Source organism: Hirundo rustica, chromosome 22 (assembly GCF_015227805.2).
Source record: "Hirundo rustica isolate bHirRus1 chromosome 22, bHirRus1.pri.v3, whole genome shotgun sequence".
NCBI lineage: Eukaryota > Metazoa > Chordata > Aves > Passeriformes > Hirundinidae > Hirundo > Hirundo rustica.
The window spans coordinates 718,615-737,194 of NC_053471.1; the positions used below are offsets into that span (position 1 = coordinate 718,615).

Sequence of the window (18,580 nt, forward strand, 5' to 3'; positions counted from 1 at the left end):
AGGTGAGGACATTGATGGGGACACCAGCTCTGGGGACAGTATGCTGTGGCCACCACTGCTGGCAACTTCCCACTGTGGCCTGGGACACCTCACCGTGGCCGTGAACTCTGGTGAGACCTCAGTGTGGCCACCTGGGAACCCTCCAGGAACCTGTCACCACCTCCAGGGACACTTCATTGTGGCCACAGCTCTGGGCTCACCACACTGGAGCCACCAGCCTCAGTCTCATGTCACATGTCATGTACCATCTTCATGGCCACCGGCACCAAGGACTTGTCACCACCGTGGCCGCTAGCTGTGGGGACACCTCGGCATCGCGCGTAACAGCTTTTGGGACGCACCACTACTGAACTCGGTGCTTGGGGACGGTGCATCGTGGCCATGTCACTACCACAGCCACCATCTCTGGGACACCTCAGTCCAGATGCTCCATCTAAGGACCCTTCACCAGGCCCATCAGTTCCAGAGATGTGGCACCCCCCCAGGACCATCTCCAGGGACATGCTACCGTGTCCCCTCCTGTCCCTCTTCCCACCTCACCTACTTCGGGATCCTGTGTCCCCCTAAGCACTGGGACTTGGGGGACACCTGGAGGTGTGGAGGGTCCCACTGTCGCCACAAACTCCTAGGAGGGGAACGTCACCCCCACCTCCCAACTTGGGGGGCAGTGGGGATCCTCAGAGTCACACAGGTAACACCAACCCTGTCCCCATTGCCCACAGGAAGTCCCACCACCCATGGCAGAACTTGGGGACATTGCCAAGTTGCTGCCTCAGTTTACATGAGAGAAACAGGTGGGAAGTGAAGAAAACTGGGAAGGTCCCAAGCTATTTGGGTTTTTTTTTCAGTGTTTATTAAAAACAAAAACAAAAAAACAGGAAAAGGGGGGGTGGGACCATGTGTTTTTTTCAAATTTTTTTCCTTTTCTTTTCTTAAAAAGACCGTGCTGGCTGAGGGGGGTGTGAAGGGATCTTTACCTGCCTCGGGGGGCCCCCACCACTGTCCTCTGCTAAGGTGCCCCCAAGACATCCCAGAGTGTGGGCGTGTGTGTGAATGGGGGGGGTGACGCCTCCTCTGCGCCCCCCACCTCTCCCTGACCCCCTTTGGGGGAAAGTCCAAGCCTCCCTGGGGGCCCCAATCCCAGCTGGGGGAGGGAGCACACGTTAAGGCAACCGTCCTGCTTGGCTCTGCTGACCGGGGGGGCATGGAGGGACATGTGGGGACCCCCCCCTTCCCTGCTGGAGAAAGGGGTGTCCCTCCCCAAAACTGGGGGGTGTGGGGGCTCTAGAGCTACGGGCTATTTACACCCCCCAGGGGGGCAGTGGGGCTGGGGTGTGCTCACAAGTGTCTCCCCCCCCTTGCCTCCTCCCTGGGGCTGCGTCAGGGGTCAGGGGTCCTGCAGGGGTCCCGCGGGGGGAGTGGGGTCCTGTGGCCCCCCCCTCACGAGTCCTTGAGCATGTTGATGCGGGCATAGATCTTGAGCGCGGGGCCCAGCTTGATGTTCATGGTGCTCATGAGATGATCCTCCTTGAGCAGCAGCAGTGCCTGCCCGTCGATCTCCTGGGCCCTGAACTCCTCCGCAATCTCCTGGCAGCCTGCGGGGAGGGGCAGCATCAGCAAACCCTCTCAGAGCCCCAAGAAATACAGTCAGGGGCTTCTCTGTGCTTAAATCCCCCAAAAATTGTATTTAGGGAGTTATCATATGTAAATCCCCTCCTTCAATTATCCTTTAGGTTTATCAGTGAGTAAATGCCCCTGCCCCCCCAAAATATTAATGTGTTTGTGAGTAGAATCTCCCCCCCCCCCCCAAATACTTATGGGGTTATTGGTGAGTATAGCATCCCCCAAAAATATATTTGTGGGGTTATCTGTGTGTAAATCCTAAAAATATATTTAGATGGTTCTCTGTGAATAAATCTTCTCCCCCAAACCACAATTCTGGGGTTATCCTTAAGTAGATCCCTCTTTGAACCTGTCACGAGAGACCCAATTCTTCCCAACACTACACTTGGGTATCCACGGTTAGATCCCTCCCTGCCTATCCCATGACATTCCTCACCCGGCAGCGAGCGGATGAACTCGTAAACGTCCTCCACATTCCACTTGTTGGGCTCGCTGGGCAGGAAGCGGTGGCCGAGGCCGGGCAGGTCGCGGCCATGCACGTCCGGCAGCTCCATGTCTCGCAGCTCCAGGTCCCGCTCTCCCTGTCGGCGCCGGGACGTGGAGGAGCTGGCGGAGATGGGCGACAGCGGCTCCTCGTAGCTGGAGTTGTCAGAGCAGCGGCTGGAATCCTCCTGGCTGTGGTTGAGCTGCAACGACGCCGTCACCGACCCCGCTGGGACAGACCCCGTGGGCTGCGGGGGCAGTGCTGGCCTCAGCACCCGCCCCACGTCCTCAAAATTCAGGGACAAACCCTAGCCTCAGCACCTATCCCACGTTCCCAAAACTCCGGGACAAACCCCAGGTTGGCACCCACCCCGTGTCCCCACAACTGGAGGGGCAATCCTGCGCTCAGCACCCACCCTGTGTCCCCAAAATTCAGAGACAAACCCAAGCTTTGGCACCCATCCCACATTCCCAAAATTGGGAACAAATTCCAACCCCAAGGCCCACCCAACTGAGGAAAAACCCTGGCTTCAGTGTTCACCCCGTGTCCCCCAGCTGAGGACAAGCTTCTGACCCCCTCACCTGTTTCTTGCTGTCCTTGCTCAGGGTGGGCAGAGTCCCTTTGCAGCTGCGGCGCCGCCCGTGGGGGGGCCCTCCTGGTTTCTGGAGTTTGTTGCGATCTGGGTGGAACAGTCCCACCCTCTTCGTGCAGCCCACATTGTACCTACCACAGAGCCAGAAGTCACGAAGGGGTCTCCCACTCTGCTGAGGGAATTTTGGGCATACCCCTACCTCACCAAAGAAGAGGGGGAGGGTGGATTTTTTTGGATTTTACAACTCCCATGCTGAATGGATTTTCAGGTTACCTTTCCCCTGACTTGTCGAGTGGATTTTGGGGTTATTCCCACCACCTCAGGTGGATTTTTGGGGCTACCTCTACTCCACTGAAGAGACTCCAGATGTGTTTTAGTGTTACGACTGCTCACAGGTGGGTTTTGGGGTTGCCTCTACCCTGCTTGGGTGGATTTTGGGCTACCTCTATCCTGCTGAGGAGGGGCCTGGGTGGATTTTAGGGTTACCTCTACCCCACCATGAAGGGATGGAAGGGAGGGTATGGGTGGGCTTTAGGGGTTACCTCTTGGCACAGGCCATGGAGCAGAAACGCTTGGAGCGCTTGAACTTGTAGGCGAAGTCAACACGGCCACAGAGCTCACACTTCAACTTGGGGGGGTTCCCCTCCTCTTTGGATTCTGGGGGGCGTGGAGGGACACCCAGAGAGAGAAACCAGCCAGCTCAGCCGGGGAACTCTGGGGAAAATCCCAGGGGCTCCCAGGGGGCTGGATGGGCTGGGGGCCCGAGCGCTACCTTGCAGGTACGGCTCCTCCATGTCTGAGTCAGTGGTGGTGGTGTTGTCCTGTGGCGGGAGCTTGTCCGGCAGCAGCTCCTGCGCATACTGCTTGTGCAGGGCTCCCACCAGCAGCGAGGAGCGGCCCACCTGTGCAACACACCTGGCTGCACCTGTGCCCCAGTGCCACACGGACTCCTTCCTGTGTCCATGGGGCTGGCAGGGACGATCCCAAACCCCCCACATCCATGGATGAGGGTAGGGAGAGGGGGATGTGTTACCAGGTACTGCTCTGCACCATCCTGGGTGGTGGTGACATGGGTGTGGGTTTGGGGTCTAACTGTTCTTTGAGCGACCCAATCCTGACCCCTTGAATCCAGGAGTAAGGATAAGGAGAGGAGGATACATTACCAGGAAGGATTCTACCCTTCCTGGATGCTGAAGTGCTCAATAACAAGGGTTTGCGGGTTCATAATTGTCAAAGTAACCCACTCCCAACCCCCAAATCCCAGTGCCCCCTTCCCAATCCCTCAGCTCCAGGAAGGACAACAGGTAAGTTACCGGGAACAGTTCTGTCTCTTCCCAGATGATGGAAATGCTCAATAATGTAGGTGAGGATTTGGGGGCTCATGATTGTCTGGGCACCCCATTCCCAGCCCCCCAAATGCAGGAGCCCTCTTCCCGATTTCCCACATCCAGGAACAAGGACAGGTAGAAGGGGATACATTACTGGCAATGCCTCAGCCCCTTCCTGCACAATAAGAAACTCAAAACCGTGAGGATTCGGGGATTCACAATGGCATGGATGTCCCATCACCAAGCCCCCAAATCCAGAAGCAAGGATAGGGAGAGGGGGATACATTACGAGGAATGGTTCTGCCCCTTCCTGGCCAATGTATTGCTCAATACTGTGAGTGACAATTAGGGGGTTCACAACTGTCTGGGCACCCCATTCCCAACCCCCCAAATACAGGACATCCCCCACCCCAAAAATCCAGGGAAAAGGATACAGATTGGTGGATATGTTACCAGGAACAGCTCAGTCCCTTCCTGAATGATTAAAAACTCAATAACGTGGGGGAAGATTTGGGGGTTCACAAGGACCTGGATGCTCCACTCCCAACATCCCTCTGTCCCAGAAATAAGGGTAAGAAGTGGGGGGATACCATACTAGGAACGTTTTTGTCCTCTCCTCAGTGAGAGGAAGCCCTCGACACAGGGATGGAGGATTTGGTGGGGGGGGTGGGTGGGTCGGGGGGGCCTTGATTGTTTGGATACCCTATTCCCAACCCCCCCCAAATCAGGGATAAGGATACAGGGACACAGATAGATTACTGTGAATGGTTCTGTCCCTCTCTGGATGACGTCCTTGATGATATGGGTGAGAATGTGGGGGTTCACAACGGTGGATGCCCCATTCCCAACCTCCCAAATCCAGGAACAAGGGTATGGACATTGGGATACGCTACTGGGAAGGGCTCAGCCCCTCCCTGAATGCCAAAACGCTCAATAATGCGTAACGATGCAGAGCCCCAAATTATGGGATGAAACTACAGATTGTGAGACAAGTTACCGGGAACAGCTCAGCCCTTTCCTGGACGATGAAGCAGGAGAAGATTTGGGGGTTCAAGCCCGACTGTGTGCCCCCATTCCCAAGGCCCCAAATCCAAGAGCCTTCTCACCGCCCGCAAGCCCTGGCTCCGGGAGAGCGGGATACGTTACCGGGAAGGGCTCGGCGCCCTCCTGGATGACGAAGCCCTCGATGACGTGTGTGAGGATCTGGGGTTTCACGATGGCCTGGGGCGGCTTGTTCTCACCATTGTGGGGGGCGGCGCCGGCGACGGTGGCGGCAGCGCTGCCAGAGCCCGAGGTCATCCCGGGAATGCGGGGCTGCGCATGGAGGCGCTCGGGGGGCTCTGGGGACAGCGGGGGACACGCGGGGTGAGGGGCGGGCGCTGACGCCGCGCTGACGCGGAGCCGCGATTTCCATACAGCTGGAACAGGGAGCAGCTGCTGCCGCTCCCAGCGCCACCAGTGCCGCCCAGAGAGCCCCGAGCGGCCCTGGAGGGACTGGGAAAGGGGTTAAAGGGCCCCTCAAAATAACCGGAGGGGTCCGGACACTCCCTAGAGACCCCAGGGAGGACCAGGAAAGCCTCAGTACACGTCGCTTTAAGGCGCCAGTAAGGCCGCATCTGCCCCAGTACAGCCCCAAGAGGGCTCGATCTACCCCGGAAAACCTCGATCTCCCCCAGTAAGGCCCTAACAAGGCTCGACCAACCCCGGAAAGCCTCGATCTCCCCCAGCAAAGCAGAGTACGACCCCAGAAAAGCCCGAACTACCCCAGCAAGGCCCCAGTATATCCCAATGAAATCGTAGCAGGGCCCGATCCACGCCCGTAAGATCCCAACAAACCCCAGGACACTCCAATAAAGCCACAGCACTGCCCAGCGAGACCCGATAACCCCCGGCCCACCCCGCCCCGGCTCCTCGCCCCTAGAGGCCGCCTCGGCCCGGCAGGCCGCGGCAGCCCCATCACCTTTGTCCGGCAGCGGCGGCTACCGCTGCCCCCACCCCTCCCTCGCCCGAGCCGCGGGGCCGGGCCGGGGCCGGGGGCGGATGCGGAAGTGAGGTCAGAGCCGCCGCCGCCGCCGCCCCGGGCCGGGCCGGGCCCCCGCGATCGGCGCTCACTCACCGGGCGCTCAGGGGGTCGGGGGGGCCATGGCAGGGGGGGCCGGGCCGGGGCTGGAGCGGGAGCGGCGCCGGGAGCGGGGCCAGGGCCGAGCGGGGACAAAGGCGGCGGCGGGGGCGGGGCCTGGCGCGGACACGCCCCCCCGCGCACCCATTGGCGGGCGCCGCCGCCGCGCGCGCCGGAGCCTCGGAGCGCGGACACGCCCGCCTCACGAGACCCCGCCTCCCACACCCCCGCCACAGGGGCGGAGTCTCGCCCCACGAGGGGCGTGGCCGCAAGGCCGCGACCGCGCCCCCGTCCCGGCCGCACCGCCTCACGCAGCTGGGGCGGAGCCCCTACACGTGGCCACGCCTCCCCAGCCCGCGCGCCAGACCCGCTCCTACAGAAAGGGGCGTAGCCACGGCCCCGCCCCTCGAGCGCCTTCCGCGCGCGAGGCCGAAGAGCCCGCGCCCCTCCTGCCGGCGGCGGCGGGCGCCGTTCCCGGCCCGAACCCCCGCGGCAGCCGTCGGTTACGCCGTGGGCGCGGCCGGGCTGAGGGAACTCCCCGCAGCACGGCCCGGGCCCGCGCACCCCCGGCCTCATGGGGTGAGGGCTGCTGCGGGGGTTGGGGGCGCATCACCCCATGAGTAGGTGCCTGTCGGAGTGGGGCGGGGGCTTACCGTGCGTGAGGGGCCGCTCGCCCTCAGGGGTGTCGGGGCCCGGGGGGGCGGTGGGCGGCGAGAGGGCGGGGGGCTGCGGCGGGGCGGCAGGCGGGCTCTCGGCGGTCCTCGGCACGGGCAGCGGGTCCCGGCGGGCGCCCTCGGGGACCCCGAGGGAGGGCTGTGGTGGCAGGGACACGCGTGGGGCAGGGTCAGGTGTGCGCACGCACCAGCGGGGGTCAGGGCAGATGCATGTGCAGGTGGCACAGGGGCATGCACCTACATGCCTGGAGTCTGCAGACCCGTGCATGTGTCAGACAAGCATGTGCCTAGAGCGGGCATGCACATGTACATGTGTGTCACAGTCAGGCACGTGTCCACACACACCTGATCTGGCATGCACATTTGCACAGACGTGCATGGAGCCTGTCCATACCTCCCACACGCACACATATGCAGGGGTCTGGCATAAGTGTCACACACATGCATAGGCCTGACACACGAGTCAGGCAAGCACGTCTGCACTCATGTGCATGGACCAGGCACACACGTAGCTCTGACGCATGCACGTGCATAGACCTGGAGTGAGTATGCACACACATGCAGGGAGCGGACACACATGCACATGTGCACACATACATGTGCATGCATCTGGCAAAGCTGTACATGCAGATGTGTATGGCTCCAGTATACACATGCATGGGTCAGATATACAAGAATCAAACACATGTGCACACACACAAGGATCAGCCACATGCTCCCCATGTCACAGGGCCAGGTACACACAGACACATAACTGCCACGGATGGGGTAAACCTGTGCACACAGGTGTGCATGGAGCAGGTACACACATGCAGTATGGTCTGGGCATGCACACCTGTACATCTGCAGACCAATGTGACAACTGGGCCCCCATGCACATTTCAGAAACATACATGTGAGCAGGGATTGTGCACTTGCACACCCACGTGCACATGCACACATCTGATTTCCTAACATCCCCCATTCCGACTCCAGTGCCCCCATTCCTCCTTCCCTCCCCTGAGCTCCCCTCACCAAGGGGCTTTGGGGGCCCCTCACTGTGACAGTTTGGAGGGAATTGGTGGGAGTCTGCAGGGAAGTTTGGGGGCCACTCACCAGGAGGGTTTGGGGGGAGTTTGGTGGGAGGCTTGGGAAGGCTTTGGGGGATGTTTGGGGGCCCTCCATCATGAGGATTTGGGGGGAGGTCTGGGGGCCCCTCACCGTGGGGCCGGCAGGCTGCAGCTGCAGGATGACAGCCGAGGCGTGCTGGAACTTGCGGGGGGCAATGTGGCAGCCAGGGTGCCCGTTGGGGGGGCCACCCTCGCCCCCTGCTCCCTGGGGGACCCCTGTTTTGGGCTGGGGGGCTGGGCCCGGGCTGGCAGGGGGCAGGGGCTGGAGCTGGGGGGCAGGGGGGGGGCCCGAGGGGGGCTGCCCACGGGGTCCCAGCTGCTGCTGCTGCTGCTGCTGCTGGATGACGAACTGCTGCTGCTGCTGCTGCGGTGGTGGTGGCTGCGGCTGCATCGGCTTCGGCGGCTGCTGCAGGAACTGGGGGGGCTGCAGTGGGGCATAGGCTGCGAGGACAGCAATGGGGACAGAGATCCCCCCTCATCACCAGCACCTCAGCCCCAAGGGACCCAACCCCAGGATCCCCCTCCAGGAGGCAGCTGCTCACTCTGTATTTGTTCCCTCTGGACAGTCCCCTTGGACAATCAGCTTTGCTCCTGCTGCTGATGTGGGAAGCTGTGCTCAGGCTGTCCCGGGGGGAGTCCCCGATTTTGGGAGCCATGCCAGTGCAGCACCCCAGGCTCCAGCACTCCATTGAGTCCCCTGGCTCACACCCTCACTGTCCCAGCCCCCTGCATCCCACAGGACCCTGTGATCCTATGGGTGCTGAGACCCTCCTGGGCAGGGCCCCTGCCAGTGAGGGGATGGACCCACAAGGTCCCAAATACAGGCAGGTGACAACATACAGGACACACCAGTGTGGGCCATCACTAGGTTTCAGAGCAAATAGCCTGTGACTCCCCCAGCACCCAGGGGTGTCCCCTGCCCCAGAGCAACCCCTTACCTGGGGTGACGAGCGGGTGGGTGGCAGCGGGGGCGGTGGTGCGGGCCAGGGCATGGGTTCGGCCCTCGTGCCCCTCGGCCTTTTTGAGGTGCTCGGCGGGGGGGTCGGGCGGGGGCCCCCGGGGGGGGCCAGCCCGGGGAGGGGCACCCCCGGGGGGCTTCATGGCCAGGGCAGGGAGATGGGGGCCGGCGGGGCGTAGGGCCAGGCTGTGCACCTGCAACGGCAGCGGGTCAGGGGTGCCAGGGCAGATTTTGGGGGGCTGGCAGGGGTGGGGAGACTCACCTGAGGGGTGGTGGATGGTGGGACAGGTGGCGGGGCCGGTGGAGGGGCCGGCGCGGGGCTCTCGGGCCGGACAGCGCTGACAGGGCCCGTGGGCGTGAAGATGAGCTGCGGACAGGGAGAGTGGGTGCATGGCTCACCATGTCAGGGGTGGCACACCCTGTGTGTCCCTCCTCTGTGTCCCTAGAGGGTGGCACATGGGTATCTAGCTATGTAGGGTAGGGACAGGCAAGCCCAGTGGGGAGGAGGGTCCCAACACCCCCACCAAAGGCAAAGAGTACCTGTTTGGGCACCCCCAATGGGGCTCTGGGTACCTTGTGGGTACACCCTACATGGGGGTTGGGTTCCCTCAGCAGAGTGAAGGAACCTTATGAAGTCTACACACCTCACAGCAAGGTGATGGGCACCCTGTGGGGTGGGTGGGGGGCACCCCATAGGCTCTGGAACCCTATGGATCCCCATGCGTCCTGGGCATGCCATGCAGAGCAACGAGCACCCCTACAGGGTCACAGCACAGCCATGGGCACCCTAATGGTCCTGGGCACCCCATCAGGATGCTGAGGCACGCCATGTCCCAACCCAACCCTTACCATCTGTGCCCGCAGGTACATCTGGGCCTGGCTGGCGGTGAGGGCAGGTGAGGCAGTGTTGCCCAGCAGCACAGCCTGCTGAGCGATGCCCGATGCCCCAGGCCCCACGCTCTGTGCCCGGTTTAGCAGCTGTGCTGCTGCCGGCGACGTCGCCAGGTTGATCTGGAACGGGGTATCAGGAGACGGTCGGGGTGCTGGCACAGGTGAGCATGGGTGAGTTGGGTGTTGAGAGGCTAAGGGACTCACCGTGGGCTGCTGTGCTGGGGCTGGCTGGGTGCCATTGCCCCCCGAGGAGCTGCTTTGACGGTTTGCTGCCAGGCTTGCCTTGGGGAAAAGCTGAAGGTGAGGGGTGTGCCAGCCCCAAGTGACCCCCAGTGCCCGTGGGGTGTCCATACCTGCTGGACAGCAGCCAGGCTCTGGAGCTGGGCGCTGGTGAGGTGCTGCTGCTGGAGCGCAGCTGTCTGCAGCATGAGGTGCTGCTGCTGTGCCGCGTACATCTGCTGCAGATACTGCGCCGCCGTGTTGGGCTGCCGGTGCAGCGCCTGCTGGATCACCTTTGGGGGGGAAACGTGGCCCTGGGCTGCACCACGAACCCCCCCAGTGCCCCCCAACCCTCCAGTGCCCCCCAGCCCCATACCTGCACGGTCTGGCGGTCGGGGATGCCGCTGTAGACAGAGATCTGGGGCCCGGGTGGACGTGTGGCTGTGGTGCTGGCCGGCGTTGGGGCTGTGCCACTGGCGCTGCTGGTGGGAGCCGGAGCTGGGAGCTGCTCATTCTCCATGGCGGGGCCGGGGCAGGATGGAGGGAGTGGGTCAGACTAGAGCTGGGGGGGAAGTACCAGAGTGAGGGGGCATCCCTGGTACCTCATGTCCAGATGAGAACAGGGGGCTGGAATCACAGAGGAGGAGGAAGGTGGGCTAGAGGGAGAGTGATGGGAGACCCTGCGGTACATACTCCTCCAGCAAAGTGGGGGTCAGCGCCCCAGCGGAAATGGGGAAAGGGAGCATGGACAGGAGGATGGACAGAACAGAAGGAAGGGATAGGACAGGAGGAAGGATGGACAGAGGGAAGGCTGGAAGGCAGAGAGATTGAGGTGAGGAGGGAAGGAAGGATGGACAAGAGGATAGACAGAAGAAATGGCACACAGAAGGAATGATGGCTCTAAGAACGGAAGGAAGGAATGATGGACAGATAGAAAGATGGACAGAATGAGGAAAGGATCCAAAGATAGAAGGAAATGCTGAAAAAAAGCAGGAAAGTGAGGGACCAAGGGACAGAGGGAAGAACAGACCAGAGAGGAGGGAGGAAGTATGGACAGATGAAAAGACATAAAAGGGAATAAAGGATGGAAGAAAAGCTGTATGGACATAGGAGAGGGATGCAAGGAAGAATGGACAGAGGAAATGGATGAGGGAAAAGGCAGATGGAAGAAGAGCGATGAATGTACAGCAGGAGGGGGATGGACAGCATGACAGAAGGACAGGAAGAGAATGGGGACAGTGCTATGGCGGCCAGAGAGGGGGGGGTTTGTGGGTGGCACCTCTGTCACCATGGCCACTGTGGTGGCCATAAGGCTCCACAGTCACCGACAGCCACCCACAGCCACTGCACTCCACCTGTATCACCCATCTGAGCCCCTGCAGTGCCACCACAGCATGACAAGGGACAACAGTGTGGGACGCTGCAGACTGTGGACAGCAGCCACTGAGGGTGGCCTTGGCGGCCGTGCCAAAGCACAACCCCACCAGGCCACCCCAGCTTGGCACATCAGGGATGTGGCAGCAGTGATGTCATAGCCTCGTGTAGCCCATGGGGCTTTGTCCCCTGAGATGCCACTGTCGTAAAGCACAGGGTGGGTCATCCATGTGTTTATGGGGGTGGCAGTACATGTGGCCTGTGACACTTCCCACCCTCTGGTCTGCATCTGTGGCGTGTGTCCACCATCAGTTGGAGAGGTTTTAGGCAGCACCTTTCCCACCAAACACCCACGGAAATGTTTTTCCCCTCTGAGTGAGGTGAGTTTGAGTTTACGTGGGGTCACAGCAGTGACTGAGGGATCACACCAGGCCCAACTGGAGTCAATCCCTCAGGGGTGGGCACAGCCCAGGAAGCCCCCAGCAGCTCCCACCCATGTAGGTCCAAGCCCCCTGTCCTCACCAAACCCCATTAGGGAATTTGGGGTGTCAGATGGGGATACCTCAATTTTGACACACAGGTGAAGAAACCTGCTCCAAGACCCCCCAAAGCACAACACACCCCCAAAATAATTAAAAACTGGATGATTTTGAGTACAGCTGGGACCCACTGGGGAGGGGGAACATGGAGGGGGTCCCACAGCCAGCACAGGAAGAGCCAGGCAGCTGGAATTCCCTGAGCTGAGCCCAAAATGTGGGTGGCAGAACAATGAGGGGATAGAGAAATCTTGGAGGAATGAGATGGAATGGGGATACAGACAGGTTGTGGGGGCAATACAGCATATAGAGAGGAAAGATGGGAGAGTGAGCAGCAGTATGGAGTAGTATGGGGGGAATAACATGGGGGTTCAGAATAAGGGGGGGATGCAAGATGCTGGTGAAGAGTGGGATATAAGAGAGGAGGTCAGATAAAAGAGTAGAGATGGGAAAATGATGATGGGGTGGAAATAATAATAAGGGTGCAAAATCAGAGAAGGGGGTGGAAGATAATGGGAAAGAGGGGAAAACAGTAATGAAGGGGTTGGATAAAAGTGAGGGAGGTCAGATACGATATAGGGGGTCAGAGGTAACAGCAGGCACTGGAATTGATTGGGGGTGAATAATAACAATAATAAAGGGATGCAGGATAGGGAGCAGCAGGATGTAATATAGGGAATGATAAGTGGGTGCAAAAAAAGAGGGGGGATGCAAGTTGCTGGTGAGGGGTGGAAAACAGTAGTGGGGGTGGGACAGAAAAGACGGGGTCAGATGTAATAAAGGGGGAGTCAGATAAAATAGTAGGGACTGGAACATGATGGTGGGGGTGGGAATAAAAGTAACTGCAAAATCAGAAAAGGGGGTGGAAGATGGGGAGTAGGCTATGATGGCAAGGGGTGGGATAGAAGACAACGGTGTCAGATATAGAATAGGGGTCAGAGATAACATGGGGGCATTGGAATATGTTGGTGGGCGGTGGGCAATAATAATAATAATAATAATAATAATAATAATGGAATCCAGAACTAGAGGAGGGGGCACAGGAGAAAGGGAACGGGGGAAGACACGGATGGGAGTGGGAAGTGGGGGCCCCACGGGGGGCAGGGAGCGGCAGGGGCCACGGCCCGGGTGGGGAAACTGAGGCACGGCGGGTGCGCATGCGCGCCCCCCCCCCTCCCCTCAGCCCCCCCCCGGCCCAGACAAAGCCGCCGGCACCCGGTAGCGGCGGCATGCGCGGTACCTGCGGGCCGGGCCGGGCGAGGCGGCGGCGGCGGGCGGGCTGTGCCATGGCCCGGGGGGCGCCGGGGGATCCCGGAGCGGGGGGTGCGGGGGTCCCGGCGGGGCCGGGCCGGGCCCGCTCCCTCCTCCCTCCCTCAGGCGGCGGCGCGGCGGCGGCGCGAGGCCATCGCTCATTTGCATTCCTGCGCGCATCACGTGGGGTCGCCGGGCCAATCGCCGCCCCTCCCGGCCCGCGCGCCCCGCCCACCGCGCCGCGCGCCCGCCGCTCGCGCTCGCCATGGCAACCCCCGGGGGGGGGGGCGGTGAGCGGGGTCGCCATAGCAACAGAGAGAGGAGGGGGCGCGGACGCGTCCGAGGGGAGGTGGCCGGGACCGGCGTGGGGGGGGCGGCGGAGATCCGGTCCCCAGCGATTCCAGGAGGCGTCCCGGGGCTGCCCAGAGTCAGGCCCGGCGGAGCGCTGCAGCGTGGGGATGGTGGCACCGGTCCCTGCCGTTACCGGGGGTTACCCAGGGTGACCCCGAGGATGCTGAGGACCGCTTCGGGCAAGAAGACGCAGCGTGAAATTGGTGGCGCCGGTCGCCGCTGCTGTATGGGGTCGCTCGGAGCCACCCCGGCGCTGCCCAGGGCGGGATGCTGCAGCCTGGGGATGGTGACGTGGGTCCCTGGTGCTGTTGGGGTCTCTCGGAGTCACCTCGGGAGCGCCCCAGGATCGGCACCGGCGGGATACTGCACTGAAGGGATGATGGCACCGGCCCCGCCTCCGGCGGTCACCCGGGGATGCTGAGGGCATATACCGGCCGGATGACTTGGCGGATTGTAGGGACACCCGTCCCTGATGTTTCCCGAGGTCAGTCCGGCGGTAGCCAGGGCCGGTGCCAGCAGGAGGTACCGGTGGCTAGCACCGCCTCCGGAGCTATCGGGGTTCGTCTGGGGAAATTCCCGGACATGCTCAGGATGGTTACCAACGGGATGCTGCAGCGGGGAGGAGGTGGCACCGATCCCCGGTGTTTCCTGTGTGACTCCGGGCACGTTCAGGGTCGGGACCGCTGGGCTGTGGTGGAGGGGGGAGGGTGGCACCGGTCCCGGTGCCCCCATGGATCACGATGGGGCTTGTGGCTCATCCGTGGGTCACTCGTGGCCGCCAAAGCCTTTCCGACTCGGGGTGCCTCCGGCCCACCCGGCTGTGCAAGGACAGGATCCGCTCCCCGCACTGTGGACGCTGGGAGAGCTGTGTGGAATTCTGGGGACACGGAGGGGGGATATGGGGGGACACTGAGCAGTCGGGGGAGGCTCTGAGCCTATTAAGGGGCTGTGAGGGCACTGTGGGGGCTGTGAGGAATGTGAGGGGGCACTCACATTAGGGGGCAGACTGGGGGGCTATGTGTGGGACCCCGGGGAAGCCTACTGAGAGCACTGCGGGGAGATCAGGGGGCAATGAGGGGCTGTGGGTGGGGGTACTGGCGGGCCATGGGAGCCCGGGCTGGCTCTGAGGGTACTGGTGGCACTGGGCGGGCTATTGGTCTGCTGGGGGGATATGGAGGTACTGGGGGGAGCTATGGGGGCACCGGGGATCTGTGGGGGCTCTGGAGGTCTCTGGAGATACCGGGCAGCTATGGAATATGGGGGCTCTGGTAGCTCTGGGATCACGTCCCGATCCCCTCGGGGACTCCGCGGCCGCGAGGTCGCGCCAGGGCCCCGCGCGGGGCTCGGGCAGGAGCGTGCGCAGATCCCGCCGATCCGGCCGGCCCCGCTTTCCCTCTGTATCCCTGCTTCCCCCGGATTTCCCTCCTTTCCCCCCTTTTCCCCATTTACCTTCCCCCCCCCCCCCCCCATTTCACTCTTCTTTTTCTCTGTCTCCCCTGTTTCTCCTATTTCTCCCTGTTGCCTACCGCTTCATCTCTTTCCCCCCCGTTTCCCCCGTTTTCTCCTGTTTTTCCTTGTCATCCCCCTTTTTCCTGTTTTACCTGCTTCCCCCCCCTTCCATCTCCTTTCTCTCTTTTCTTATTTTTCCTCTTTTCCCGCTTTACTCCTGTTTCTCCTCTTTATTCCCTTTCCCCTTTTTTCATTTTCCTCCACTTCCTCCTGTTTCCCCCTCTTCCTCCGCATTTTCCTTCCTTTATTCCCCTTTCCCCATGTTTTATTTCCAATTTTCCTGTCTTCCCCCCTTCTCCCTTGCTTTTCCTTCTTTCCCCCTTTTTTCCTTCTTCCCCATTTTCCCCTTTTCTTCTCTCCTTCAACTCTTTTCTCCCCTTTTCCCTCATTCCTCCACTCTTTTCTGTCATTTTCCCATTTCGCCCCCTTCTCATCTGTTTTCTGTTTGCTGCGCCCCCCCCCCCCCCCCCCCCCCCCTTATTTTTTCTTTTTTCCCTTTTCTGCCCCAGGACCTCGTAGGATCCCAGATTCCCGCATCCCACCCCACCACCCGTCCCCACAACCACCTCAGAAGAGTTCATGGCCCAAATCCTGCCCTTTCCAACCCCAAAAAGCCACGTCCGGTGACAACATCACCCCCGGGACAGAGGTTGGGAGCACCGCGGAGGCCACGGAATACTGGCTGTAAAATACCCTCTGGGATTACCGGGATGTTAAATATCTTCCCGCCGGAGCTGAGGCTTCCCTTGGGATGGATCCCCATTTCCCATTCTTCCCCTCAGCCCTGGAGCCCTATCATTTATGGATGAGACTCCCATTCCACGTCCTGCCCCTCATCCCTGGATCCCTAATATCTTGGGATGGGATGGGATGGACACCCCTGTCCCGCATCCCGGATCCGGCTCTCCACGTGGAACCCCCCGAAATCCCAAAGGAGCCCCGGGAGCGCCGCTGCTCCGCGCTCATCCCGCCGGCTCCGCGCCACGATGATGCCGGCGGGATGCAATTCCGGATCGCTCCGGGGAACCGCGCACGAAAAGCTTTTCATCCCAAATCCATATTGTTCGCACCCAGCGGGGCGACCATTCAACCTCCCACCAGGCGCAGGGTTGGGTTTCCAGCCGAAAATTTCCGTCCGAAGGTACAAAAAGTCACATTTGGCCCCAAAAATAAAGGTGGGGGGAGGAGAGAAAAAAAAAGAAGAAGAAAAAAAAATTCCTCGTCCTCCTGCCCGCGCATTGGGGCTCTCCAAATATTTATGTGGATCCAAAGGGGTCCCGAGGGAACAAAGCACGGACACGGCGCGGCTCCCCCGAACAATGGGGCCGGATATTTTCTGATGTGAGCGGAGCCGCGGCCGGAGTCGGATCATATCCGGCCTGCCCGGCACCAATCTCAGGGATTTTAGGGGAAATTACTTTTTTTAAAAAATGATTTTTAATTTTTTTTAATTTTTTTTTTTGGGGGGGGGAAAAAGTAGTGTTTTCTGTAAAAAGACAGTTGCTGGATTTTTTTTTTTTTTAAATTTGCAAAAAGGCTCTTTTTTTTCCCTTGAGAAAAAGAGTTTTGCAGAAAAAAAGATGAACTCTCCCTGGAATAAGGTCCTTTTTTTAAAAAAAAAAGTCTTTGAGGGGAAAAGGGAGGGGTTGGGAAAAAGAGAAGGAGCTTTTTTTTTTTTTTAAAAAAAACAAAACCAAAAACACCTAAGGCACTTTTTTTTTAAAAAAATGCACTTTTTGAGGGCAAAAAGTGTTTTTTTTTTTTTTTTTTTTTTTTTTTTTTTTTTTTTTTTTTTTGGGTTTTGTTAAGAAAAAGCTTTAGGGGAAAAAAAAAAGAGGCGCTTTTTTTTTTTTTTTTTTTTTTTTTTTTTTTTTTTTTTTTTTTCCTCCCCCGTGGAAAAAACAGGTTTCCTGGAAAAAAAGAGTGGTTTTAAAAATACAAAATAGCCAAATATTTACAGGAAAAACATAAGTCTAAAGTCCAAAGTCCATAAAATGGACTTTAGAGCTCTACAAAGAAATTCTCTACATTCTAGAATAAAAAGTGGATTTGGAAAAAAGGGAGGGCTTTTTGGAAAAGGCACTTATTGGAGAGAAAAAACCTCCTTTTTCTTGAGTTAAAAAAAAAAAGTGCTTTTTTTTGAAAAATTTTTGAAAAAGTAGTTGTGGGTTTTTTTGGTTTTTTTTTTTTTTAAGAGAAACAACTTGGGGAAAAAAGGTCTTTTTGGAGACACAAATGTGGGTTTTGTTGAGAAAAATAAAGACATAAAAGGCTTTACTGGGAAAAACTGGGGGGGGAAGTGCTTTTTTTGTGGGGGAAAGAAATTTTTTATGGAGAAAAAAAGAAACTTTGGAGTAAGAAGTTTTTTTTGGGGGGGGGAAGTGTTCTTTTCTTTACAGAAATAGGGCTTTTTGGAATAAAACTGGTGATTTGAGGAAAAAGGGTCACTTTTTTGGAGGGCGTAAATGTGCATTTTTTTGAAAGAAAGGCCTTTTTTGAGGAAAAAAGACTGCTTCTGGAGGAAAGAAAAGGCTTTTTTTTAAAGAAAGAAAGAAAGAAAAAAAGCCCTTTCTGAGAAAAAGAGTCTTTTTGGGGGTACAAAGGTCTTTCTGGGGGATGAAATTCTGACTTTTTCTGAGATCTGGGCTCCAGATCCTCGCTGTGCTGGAGGTTCCGCTGGACTGATCCCCAGGTGCCACTTCCCAGAGTCACTGTGTCCTTTCCCCAGCAGAGTCCGGGGCTCAGTGTCCCTCCAGGACACCGAGGGACCCCCAGACATCCCCTCCATCCCTTCCACTCACCCGGGATGCAGAGGTCACCCCAAACGCACCCCCTCTGCCCCCAGAGCCCTCTCTCCATCCCCACCACCCCCATTCCAAGCCGGGAACCGTCAGAAAAGACATGACCAAGGTTACATAAATATTCTGAGCTGCCTTTGGGGGTTGATTCCATTTCTTTGCCATGGATTTGGGCACTTTTCTGGAGGAAATCTCATGCTGACATGGTCTGTTCGTCCCATCCTGGGACAACCGCCCCCCCCCCCCCCCCCCCCCTTTTCTGGATGCTCCTACTGGCCTTTATTTGCACAAATTTATCTGTTTTGGGGTGTGTTTTCTGTTTTTTTGTTTTTTTTTTTTTTGTTGTTGTTGTTGTTGTTGTTGTTGTTTGTTTGTTTGTTTGTTTTTGTGATTTTTTTTTGGTGATTTTTTTGTGGTGGTGTTTGTTTGGGTTTTTTTTGTTTGTTTGTTTTGGTGTTTGTTTTGTTTTGTTTTGGTTTTATTACGCCTCGTGTTTTCCCCAAATCTTCTGTTTTCTGCTCCCAGAGCAGGAATTACAATTTCCATCCACTTGGTGTCAGCTCGGGCCCCACCATCCATCTGTCCATCCCAAACCACCCCAACCCCGCCAGCGCTGGCTGTTTTGGTGGATCCATTCACTCCCCTGCAGTTAAAAATCCGTGATATACCAGCATTAAAAATGACCAGCTCATGATGATCCTACGGGATCCATCCAGGAATTCAGCCCATTTTCCAGCTGGAATCCTGCTGGGTGCAAAATCAGC

At 58.5% G+C, this 18,580-nt stretch overlaps 1 protein-coding gene across 1 annotated transcript; it reads right to left on the reverse strand.

The window, feature by feature from the left end:
• Nucleotides 1-830: 830 nt before the first annotated feature.
• PHC2 (polyhomeotic homolog 2) lies at nucleotides 831-13,202 on the reverse strand. The gene is made up of 15 exons (XM_058423330.1): nucleotides 13,148-13,202; nucleotides 10,374-10,559; nucleotides 10,132-10,290; nucleotides 9,983-10,060; nucleotides 9,737-9,898; nucleotides 9,150-9,254; nucleotides 8,868-9,081; nucleotides 8,021-8,370; nucleotides 6,800-6,959; nucleotides 5,174-5,367; nucleotides 3,472-3,601; nucleotides 3,242-3,356; nucleotides 2,689-2,830; nucleotides 2,060-2,354; nucleotides 831-1,595 (listed from the first exon to the last, which is right to left on the reverse strand). Exons 2-15 carry the CDS (start codon nucleotides 10,515-10,517, stop codon nucleotides 1,441-1,443), a joined length of 2,403 nt encoding a protein of 800 aa, XP_058279313.1. The 5' UTR covers nucleotides 10,518-10,559; nucleotides 13,148-13,202; the 3' UTR covers nucleotides 831-1,440.
• Nucleotides 13,203-18,580: the final 5,378 nt, after the last annotated feature.